The 11,360-nt window shown below is 41.2% G+C and overlaps 1 protein-coding gene across 1 annotated transcript; it reads left to right on the top strand.

The window, feature by feature from the left end:
• The first annotated feature begins 5,945 nt into the window (after positions 1 to 5,945).
• On the top strand, positions 5,946 to 9,511 carry LOC4338864 (uncharacterized). Its single transcript, XM_015781981.3, has 3 exons — positions 5,946 to 6,348; positions 6,477 to 6,940; positions 8,828 to 9,511. Exons 1-3 carry the CDS (start codon positions 6,172 to 6,174, stop codon positions 9,294 to 9,296), a joined length of 1,110 nt encoding a protein of 369 aa, XP_015637467.1. The 5' UTR covers positions 5,946 to 6,171; the 3' UTR covers positions 9,297 to 9,511.
• Positions 9,512 to 11,360: the final 1,849 nt, after the last annotated feature.

Raw genomic sequence — 11,360 nt, 5'->3', positions numbered from 1 at the left:
GAAAAAAAAATGGAAAGGGCGAAACAAATTCCAATTTCTAATCAGTATATATCTCTTCTCTATCTCTAATCTAATCTAACTATTTAAAAAGAGAAAATGCATGAGAAAAATAAAAACGGTTCAAAAAAATGCGTGAGAAAAAAGCGCAAAAAAAAATCCTAAGAAGGTTTTCCATCTTCCATAAAAAAAACGTGCGAGAAATATTATTTCCATCGTCGGTAAATTTTTTAAAAAAAACATGCAAGGAAAAAAATGTAAGAAAAAATACGCCATTTCTAAAAAATGATTTGAAAAAACCGTGCAAGAAAAAAACACCGTCTATTAAAAAATAAATTGCTCTGAAAAAACTGTCAAAAAAAAAGCTAAATTGATGGACGCTTGAGTCGGATAGGATCCATCGATTTTTTGCCATCTATTACACGGCTTTTATTTCGTCATATATTCTCATGTATTGGAAAAAAAGCAAAAAAAAAGAACATTAAAAAAAAGCAAAAAACGCGTGAGAAAAGAAAAGCAAAAAAAAGGAGATTTTCGTTGTCAGTAAAAAAAAATCAAAAAAAAACATGCTAAGAAGAAACTGTTAGAAAGAAATGCGCCGTTTATAAAAAAACAAACCGTTCATTAAAATACAAACATTATCATTGACATAATTATGTATGAAAAACGTATATTATCATTAGAATTTATTCACCCGTTGCAACGTACGGGCATTTTTGCTAGTAATAAAAAATATTCAAACCAGTATAAAATTTGCAATTATACTAATCTCTTGCGTTATGCACCTGTCCTGAATTTTTAGAAAGACCATTACTATGTTTAGAATAGTCCCTTATTTACTAGTTAATCCGATATCTATGATCTACTGATAGATTTTAAGTAAAATTACATCCACGGTATATAAACTTGGTAAGTGGGTGCGATACAGTGTAACAATTTGAAAAATGAGCATGCAGATGAACAACTTGGCTAGTACATACATTCTGATTAAAAGATAAATATTCCACACCACACTTTTTAAGCCATGTAAAAAAAACAGCTACTTGTTGTCAACAATCTAATAGTAATGATTGTCAGAAAAAAATAATGATCAAGATGTGCTGTATTTGCTTGGTTATAATAATAAAATAACCTGCTGGTTTGAAATCAAGAAATTCCATGATTATCAAAACCAAGTGCATACAAACTAACATAATCTCCAAGCGATTCAACTAATCAAACATATTCAATTGTCTCCGGTGACAAAGAGTGCAAAACATACTTCTGGTCAATAATCTACTCCATCTGTTTCATATTATAAGTCGTTTGATTGTTTTTCTTAGTTAAACTTTTTTAAATTTGACCAAGTTTGTAGAAGAATATATTAATATTTTAAATACAAATCAAACATATTATCAAAATATATTTAATGTTAAATTCAATTAAACTAATTTGGTGTAGTAGATGTTGCTAATTTTCTCTTTAAATTTAATCAAACCTAAAGATTTTTTATTAAAAAAAAGTCAAACTACTTATAATATAAAATGGAGGGAGTAGCCGTTATTCTTATAATAGAACCAATAAAATAGGTTGAATCGTACGTATGTAACAAATGTTTTTATCAAAATGCACTTAATTGCCAAGTTTCATGTACAAGCCTGAAATTTTTTAAGTTGTTACACTAATCGCGCTCACCAACCAATTTTTTTATACTACTAATGCAATCTACTCTAGATTTTATAAACGGATTAGCCCCAAATACGTTTGCAAAATATTTGCCGACTTTTTACATGGCCACATGGCCACATCGCCGCCGCCTCCGTTCTTCCTGCCGCCGCTCCGGCGAAGCCGTCTTTTCGTCATCTCGTTGAGCGACCACGCCACGCCTTTGCCGGTTCCTGGATCGTGGCTAGGCGCAACTGGGGCTCGTGGTACTGGCTGCTCCGCCGTCGACGGCGAGCCTGACAAGGTGGCGGGCCGGCCGGTGGGGACGGATCACTCCGACGGCTAGCGGAAGGCGCCGCCAGATTGCGGGCCAATTCAGCTCGATGAGGCGGGGGCTCCCGGCGCAGAGGTTATCTATCTTGTCTGCATTTTCGTGGCAGTGCTCATCCTGCAGGTTAACTCAGAACTCCACTTGGGTTTTGGACGATTTCGTGCAGATTTTTGTCGGAAAGCAAGTGGCAGCATCTGATTGCATCGAGTGTTCAATACGATTGCTTCGTGTATTCCCCCTAACACATACAGGTCAGCAGCAAGGGTGAACTGAAACGCCCTTATCTCCTCTCTTTTCATCTTATTTTATTTTCGTCAGAGAAGATGTAGCGCAACGCAAAGAAAATTGGTAGATTAAAATACAGAATTACTTCATCTATTTTATAATGTAAGATTTTCTAGCACTGTTCACATATATGGTCTAGATTCATTAACATCTATATGAATATAGGCAGTGCCAGAAAGTCTAACATCATAAAACGAAGGGATGATGAGTTAAAAAGAATTTAATTTGGATTATTGCTTGATTTTGTTGTACAACATGCATGACTGTACATGAGGCAACCCGTTCCTTATAAAAATCATTCTTTTTAGCAATGACTTGTGTACGCTAACTGTCTCGAAGGTTCAAACTTTTGTTGATAATGTTTCAGAAATTTCTTTTGATGAAAAAGTTGCTCCGCTGGATTTCTTCATTTTTCACCATCTGCCGACACTTTAGATACATGAACATATCATAGGTCTTAATTCAACGGCTCACAATCAAAGATTGCTGCTCCAATAATGATCGTATTTCAGAGGTCGTATCTTGAGGTTACATCAGGTCGTTTCACTGATGTTAACAAGTAACAAAGACACCTTGGAACAGAAAAACAAATTGGACATAAGAAAATAAAACCAATTCAAGAGACAGGGAAAAAAAAATCCAGGGCCACTCCTCCTCACTCCACTCAATTAATTAATTACCTGGGAATTGATAGTGCCATGATTTTGACTGCAGGAGCGTGCCAAAACTGTCATCACATTCCCCCTCATCTGTATTAGTTTTCAGAATGATGTAATCTGTCGTCTAATCCGGTTCTTGCTGGCCTGCATCATTGTCAAGTGACAATAATTAAATTGGTATTTACTACTCTATTATTTCCTCTAAGAGTCAAGGACAAAATGGGAGACATCATTCAAATGAGCGAATCCTAATCTCATATCTAGGAGAAGAGAGCGAAGCAGAGAAGAGAATATCTCAGGCCTTATGAATAAGCAAGACTGCAGGAGCCTTAAATTTCATAAGGTAAAACCTAAAAGTTGATTTGTGTTACTTAAGCAGTTAAACCTATATGCTATCTTAGGAGTCTATTTTTGTTTTTCTCAGTTATGTGTATATTAAGTTATCAACTGCCAATGGAGTAGGTTCCTTCTGCTTTTTGAAATGCGTTTGCAGCCATATTTCCTTATGTTGGTTGTACAAATTGGCTCCAGGAGGATAAGCTCGACGTGTAAGCTGACTACACCTGATGGATCTGGATCAAGAAATTAAAACTTGTATAACTCATTGTGATTACATGATTCCAATTTGGCATTCTTGTCAGCCTAAAGTGACCCCCTACCTACAAGCAGTGGCCTTTCTCGGCCTCTCTTTAATTGTCATTATCATGTTGCTCTCTTTGACCACAACATCTAAAAATTTCAATTTCGAGACATAAAACAAGATTCCAAGTTCGGAACTGTAGGGGCGCATTCTTTTATAATTGGCACTATCTTGCTGCCCTATGTGAAACCCTTTCTTTTTGCAACTTATTTTGATGGAGAACAGTTGATGGAAATGGACCAGCCAAGCTATCAGAACAGCTGAGAAGGATCAGAATTGCTCCCAGTTATCACTTCAGGAGTTCAGGTGGGTATTTATTTTCTTCCCCTGTTACTTCTCCACTTTCGGCGTTCATGCTTGGATCATAAATGAACATTGCAAAAGTGCAGAAGTTACTGGCAATTCAATAGGGACAAATGTACAATCTACAGTTTTCACATACTTAAATGCATCCAAATTTGCACTAGGACAATGTTGATTCTTGGACAACAATAGTGAATCAATAACTAATGTAACTGTGGTTGGCTTGATGATTTAGATCCAAAACAAAACCGTCTACGAACACAATCAATATGGCTAGCTGTTGTACATGTCAGTACGGATGGGAAGAACAATTCCCAACTGTTTGCCTCACGTACGATTAATATTATTTTTCATAGCAGATAAACCATGATCACAAGAACACGGTTCCTAATCAAGTTGGCCAGTGGCCACCATGCCTCGTTGCTGCCTAATTTTACTGCAGAGTCTGGATGCATTGCATGCCTATATATACTTGCTGGATAGCTTCAGCAGCTAAATACCTGAAAGTACATCATTGCAAATGGACAGCATCACAACTGTTCTTGCATGTACGGCCTCGATCAGCACATTCACGGCCGTGGTTAACTCGATTGATCACGGACTGGATATATCTCATCATCCATTGATTTGATTCTGTCATGTTTTGCAACCCTTCTCTGTTTTACTGAGGGGGTTTTGACACCATCTGATCTGGCCTTGTTGGAGAATCTTTTGTTGCATTTAGGTCCAGATGGCTTCAACATGTACTAGATCTATATGCTCTTTGTGGAGTAAATGGAAGCAGTTAAAAAAGCAAGCAGTGCATGCAGCCAATGTTAGTAGCATGAGTCACTACACTTGGGAGGCTTTTGTGGTGATCTCCACAATGGCAGAAACACATGAGAGGGCCCCTACCTGCCTCACTACTCACCTGTGATTGTTCTTTCCCACACTAATGATATCTCAACCAATTCTTGGAAAGTTGGAGGAACATTTGCTCCTAGGCCCCCATCCTCCCAAAAGTTGGAATCATCACATTGAGTGTGCAAATGCAGTGCTACAAATCTCACATTTTCAGGTAATAAATTCACAGTGCTACCCTACCATGTGTTTCTTTCATGAGCGTTGGATCAGAAATGAAGAACTTGCATATCTAGGATTATCTGGTACGGTGGCACTATTTCGGATACTACAAAATTGGTGATATTGCTCTAGATGAGTTCTGGGACAGAATGTGTGGGTGTAGGACCATGAGGCCCTCAGTTTTGAACTTTTGATGATCTGATCTATTCATCCATAATAGGTAAGAAGAAACCTTTAAAATGAGAGAAGAGCATTATTGTTACACTCAATGTAAAATATCAACAAACTGATCATATGCGCAAAACGATATGATTTTGAGGTAGTTTTACCGTTCACAAATAGGTACCAAGAAGTAGCATAGTTACCTCTCAGTGTCTCTTAATTAAGATCCCAAAAAAATATCTCAAAAAATGGTGCCTGAGGTGGCACCAAAAAGTTATCAATTTTTATTATAGAAAATATGATACCTCTAATGACGACTCAATGACCATAAAATTTATATGCGATTTTCGTAGAACAAAAATACGTAGATAATAATTCTAGATGATCACCTAAGTTAATTCTAAGATTTGAACACCGATGGGTGATGGCTAGAGTATTGGATTTTAACCCTCTGCGTTTTGACAACCAATATATATAAGTGCCCTTTCAAACCCAACTTCAGGCTTATTCGGTTTAAAGAAATTTCAACATATAGGAATAGGACAAATGGAGAAATAGAAATACATGTACACATCAATCCATAGGAATTTTTCAAACGGTTTGAGTGAATGAAAAATTCCCTACGTTCTCTCTCTACATCTAGTAGGAAAGGGAAACTATCTTTACTTTTCCTTTACTCGCATTCTTACGAACCAAATGACATATATAAAAATTACTTCATCCGTGTCACAATGACTTACATTATGAAACGGAGGGAGAGTTATTCTTATGAATCCAAATCTTTGTTTTCCCCGGTAGCGCGTCCCCCGTGGCGCCTTGGCCTACATGTAATGCCACTGAACCTCCACTTCACACCAACCAACCCCCACCCATCGCTCTTTCCCCTCTCCCCCTCTCTGCAGCTTCTCTGGTCCGAACTATCCCTACAAAGGAGCCACACGCATATCTCGCCCCGTTTCTGCTCTACAAGCCTATTATAGCACTGACATGTAGTGTGTTTCGTTGCATTGCAACCCCCGCTCCTGAATTCTCTCACTCTCTCTGCTCCTCCCGTTTCCTGGACCTCGTCGTCGTCGTTGTGCGGGCCGATGGGGAACCCGCCGGAGCTGTACTACAGGATCCTCAACATCTCCAGGGACACGTCGCCGAAGGAGATCAGGGCGGCGTACAAGACGCTGGTCCGGCAATGGCACCCCGACAAGCACCCGCCCTCCTCCAAGAACGAGGCCGAGGCCCGCTTCAAGGCCATCACCGAGGCCTACGAGGTCAGACATGCCAATTCCTCCTCCTCCTCCTCTCTTTCCATGGTCGATCTCGAGTTCTCGACGCGACGGCGACGGCGATGGCGATGGCGATGATGACACGGTGGCGGTGTTGTGCTTTTTCGTTGCAGGCGCTCCTGGACCAGCAGGAGAACAGGGCGGCGTTCGGGGCGCGGGGCAACGTCGACGCCGTCGACGAGAAGGGAGATAGGACTGCTGCCGCCGGCGGCGGCGGCGGCGGCGGCGCCACCACTACCGGCGGAGTCGGCGGCGACGGGCGTGCGCCGTCGTCGGCAATGCCGCGGGCGCAGGGCGCCGAGAAGAAGAAGGCGCCCTCGGCGGCGGCGCCGCCGCCGACGAGGACCGCGCCGTGCGGCACGCCGGCGAGGGAGTTCAAGAAGCCGGTGCTGTACAGCTCGACGGGCCTCGGCGAGGCCGCAGGCGGCGGGCGGCGGCGCGCCTTCGCCGAGTTCTCGAGCTGCGTCGTGCGCAAGGCGCCGCCGCTGGAGCGCAGGGTGGAGTGCACCCTCGAGGAGCTCTGCAGCGGGTGCAAGAAGGAGGTGAAGTACACCCGCGACGTCGTCGCCAAGAACGGGTAAGTTGAGCTGTCGCTAGTACCTGCCTGCCTCTGCTACCTGCTAGGAATGGCATGCAGCTGATCGATCGATCGCGCGTCTCGCATGCAACAAATACATGGAAACAATGTTCATATGCGCCCAGTTTTTAACTCATTCGCGACAGCATCATTGCGGCTTCATTGATCACTCGAAATCCATAATTCATTACTTGACATATACAGATGACAGATTGTTTTCTGCTTGTAATATGTCTTACTACTGACATGGTATTATCATGCATGCGTGTCTGCATTTAGAAAGGAGATTTAGTTTTAGTGGTAAGCTTTTTTCAGCGTGGAAATGGAATTTTCATTCTGAGTCTGACAATGCTAGTGTTAAGTACTCGAGGGCCTACTTTTGAAAATAAATAAGAAGGATCATACTGCGTTTGAAACCTTAGCCTAGGCGCCCCTTCATAAAAAAGAAGAAGAAAAAAAATCTTCAGGCTAGGCAAACAGAACTGTTACTGTGATACCAAATGCATTTTTAATTAGGCTAACTATGTGCTGTACTTCTAGGAAATTAAGTAAGTTGTCAACAATCCATCTCCTAGCTCATTAAGTGAAACACTGTTTTAACATCGTTAGTACAGCAATCTTTCAGGTGAGTTTTTTTTTCTTCCTTTTTTCCAGCCAACCAGTACAGGCTGCATTTATCACTAGAATATTTAGCTTTTCCTTTAGAGCAAACATGAAATCTTCACTCATGCGTCCTTTGCTGTCTGCCCTCCTCTCCCGTCCTTGTATGTGCATATACATCTACCTAGCATTATATTGCAGCTGCCCTATTATTGCAAGAAAAGATTATCTAGACCTAACACCATCAACAAGGCATGCAATTGGAGAAAGAAAATTCCTTAGCAGTTAGTAGGGATTAGGCCCTTATCTTGAGTAGACAATTCTTAGGGCTCATGTTTGTTGGGGATGAAATGCCTCTCTTTTTGGAGGATATCACCTATCAAAAGTGGTCCTTGTGTTTGTGTGGCATTAGGATTAGGTGGTGTGTTATGTATTCTGCCTGCATGTGAGGTTTGCTGGTGTAGCAGGGATTGGAGACAGTGACTCTGCACTTCCTTTCAGCTTGGACTCTCCTCTCCTAGTTGTACCACTGATTGGACTGCCTGCTTACCGATAATTAAGCTCACGTATTTACACCACTGATCACTGATCATGCAACTACTGTACTAGCAACCAGGCTTGATATATTTTAGTACTTCCCCCTTTTTTTTTCCGAGTGTGTGGCTCTCAGATGGAGTTAGTTCATCGTTATCCTAATCTGATTTCAATTCAAAATTGTTCAATTGATTGTTGGTTATATGCGTCTAGTATATGCAGAGGTAGAAATAATATTTCCCTCTAATCATAAACATTTGTCGTTGATGGCAAAATTTGCTTAGTATTTACTACTCCCTCCGTTGTTTCATATTAAGCCGTTTTGACTTATTTTTCTAGTCAAACTTTTTAAAATTTGATCAAGTTTATAAGAAAATTTTGCAACACCTATAACACCAAATTAGTTCAATTAAATGAAATGCATAATATATTTTGATAATATGTTTTTTAAAGTGTTATTATATTTTTTATAAATTTGATCAAACTTAAAAAATTTTGATTAGGAAAAAAGTCAAAACAACTTATAATATGAAACTAACGGAGGGATTACTACACCAGTTACAAAATATAATCATTTTTTGCGTGTTTCTCAAAATATATCTGGGCGTATATTTTGGAATGAAGGCAGTAGATTTTGTAAACTTATTTTCATATGAACTTGATCTTTAAAACTTTGAAGGTTTGATCAAATTTTGTTGAAAACGTCAAATATTTATATATCTGACTCCTTATGTAAATATGTGCATTATTTAGGCTGGTTTCCAAGAAGGAGGAGACGAAGACGATCAGGGTGAAGCCGGGTTGGAAGAAGGGGATGAAGGTGACGTTCGAGGGGATGGGCGACGAGCGGCCGGGCTGCCTCCCAGGCGACGCCGTGTTCACCATCTCGGAGAGGAAGCACAAGGTGTTCAAGAGGAAAGGCAACGACCTGGTGCTCAAGGCCGAGGTGCCGCTGGTGAGCGCGCTCACCGGCTGGTCCTTCTCCTTCCGGCTGATCGGCGGCGAGAAGATGAGCTTCACGTTCCGCGACGAGGTCATCTCCCCCGGGTACGAGAAGGTGGTCGCCGGCGAGGGCATGCCCGTCGTCGCCGCCGGCGGCGGCGGCGAGAAGGCCGCCGCCGCGCGCGGCGACCTCCGGGTGAAGTTCGACGTCGTCTTCCCCAAGAACCTCACCGGCGAGCAGCGCGCCGGCCTCGCCAGCATCCTCAGAGCCTGTCCGTGATCGAATTACCACACGCATAGTAGTACACATTTTTACAAGTTTTTTTTTTTTGTTTCTACTCGTGTAGAAAATTTTGGTTTCATTTTTTGGTGTTGATATACTAGCGATGGATCGATCGATCGATCACCCTGCAGGTGAGTACATAAAGATCGAGTATGAGATCTGAGCGACCGTTTTGACGCATATACGTATATAAATACGGGATGGTTGTTGCAGGAACAAGCGTTCTCGCCATTATGTGTACGTTTTGGCGCCTTGCTCTTCTTTCACATCGCTTCATTCATTCATATACAGCTTAGCTTGCGTGCGTGCGCGCGGTCACGCCCAGGTTCCCGTTATCGTTTTCGGCGTTATCGTTTTTGGCGTGGTTACCGCACCCCACGGTAAGACGGTTACCGCGGTAACCACAAGACATACCGTGGTTTTAAAAACTGAAAAGGTTACCGTGTATGGTAACCGCGATAACCACGTGGTTTCGTAAACGCTGGTCACGCCAAATAGACTGCGATCAGATCGTGCGAGGCGAGGCCGTAGTGTATACAAACTTTTGGTTATTTGCAAAAGAATGCAGAATTGATGACCAGGCACGTGATTTCAACCGAAGCAGGCAGTTCATGCAGTGCAGAGAGATAGCTAGATGGGGCCATGCCGCCATGGACTGAGTGCTGCGATTTGGCGTTGTACCATCTTGTTTGCGTTGTACGAGATTGTAGCCTGCCTTCAAGCGTAAGCCAATATATATGGTTGTGTTCGGCAGTTTGAGATGGTGGGAGCAAATCCCTTTCACACGTGAAATGGAGCAATTTATTAGCGTATGATTAATTAAGTATTAAATATATATATTTTGGAAAATTAATTAATATGATTTTTTTTAAAGTAACTTTTGTATAGATTTTTTTTTTTGCAAAAAAAATACTCCCTCCGTCCCATTTCAAGTGCAGTTACAGTAACTTTTGATTTTGCATGTTTAAACTATAGCTGCACTTAAAATGGGACGAAGGGTGTTTTTTTCTTATTTTTAAACTGTAACTGTACTTATCTCTACTATTATAAAAATTGAAAATGTTTTTGCCGGTATTTTGGTACGTCATCCGTGTATGAGTCGGTTTTTAAGTTCGTTTGCTTTTAGAAATACATATCCGTATTTGAGTCGGTTTTTAATATCATTCACTTTTGGTAATATAAAAGGAATCATATAAGAAATATGTTTTAAAAAACTCGCATGCTAATTTAAGACGATTGGACTCCTAACTGCAACTCATGATTTTCTAAAAATATATATATACAAGCGAACTCGCACAGTGAATTTCATTTTAACTAAACCATATAACAATAATAAGATTAAAATAGACTTCACCCGTTGCAACGCACGGGCATTTTTTCTAATTACAAATAAACATGCAAAATCATATTTGATTTCTACAAGTTATAACAAAAATAAACAAATTTATACAAATATACCTTTTTATATAATTTATAGAGGTTGAATTTAGACTTTCATATTTGTGTAGCAACATACTAATATATTTTTTAGTTCTTTTAGAAAAATACAATTATTTAGTTGACATGTAATAAATGGATAGATATCCACTTACATGGGAATAAGATCACTTTGACTCCCTCAACTGACCACCGAATCTAAATCGTATCCCTCAATTGCAATACCAGAAATCTTGACCCCCGAACTTGCAAAACTGGTGCAATTTGACTCCCTTGGTGATTTTGAAGGGCGGTTTCGCTGACGTGGCGCACACGTGGCAATGTTGACCTGGTCCTTGTCCCACGTGGCATTGACGTGGCATTAAAATAAAAATATATATGTGGGGCCCATTTGTCATTCACAAAGAAAATTGTGGGACCCATTGACATGTGGGTCCCACGTCATCTTCTCTCTCAATACCCTTCTTCTTCCTCCTCTCCCCCTTATTTCTCTCTCTCTCTCTCCCTTTGACATGAGTCGGCGGTAGGCGGGGGCTTGGTGGCGGTGGCGGCGGGCGGGTGCCGGAGTGGTGGCGGCGGTGAGCGGTGGACCTCGGGCGACGGGCGCGGGAGCAGCTCCTCCTT

The sequence above is a fragment of the Oryza sativa genome, chromosome 5 (genome assembly GCF_034140825.1).
Source record: "Oryza sativa Japonica Group chromosome 5, ASM3414082v1".
Taxonomy (NCBI): Eukaryota; Viridiplantae; Streptophyta; class Magnoliopsida; order Poales; family Poaceae; genus Oryza; species Oryza sativa.
This window is presented reverse-complemented; position numbering and strand designations above follow the sequence as displayed.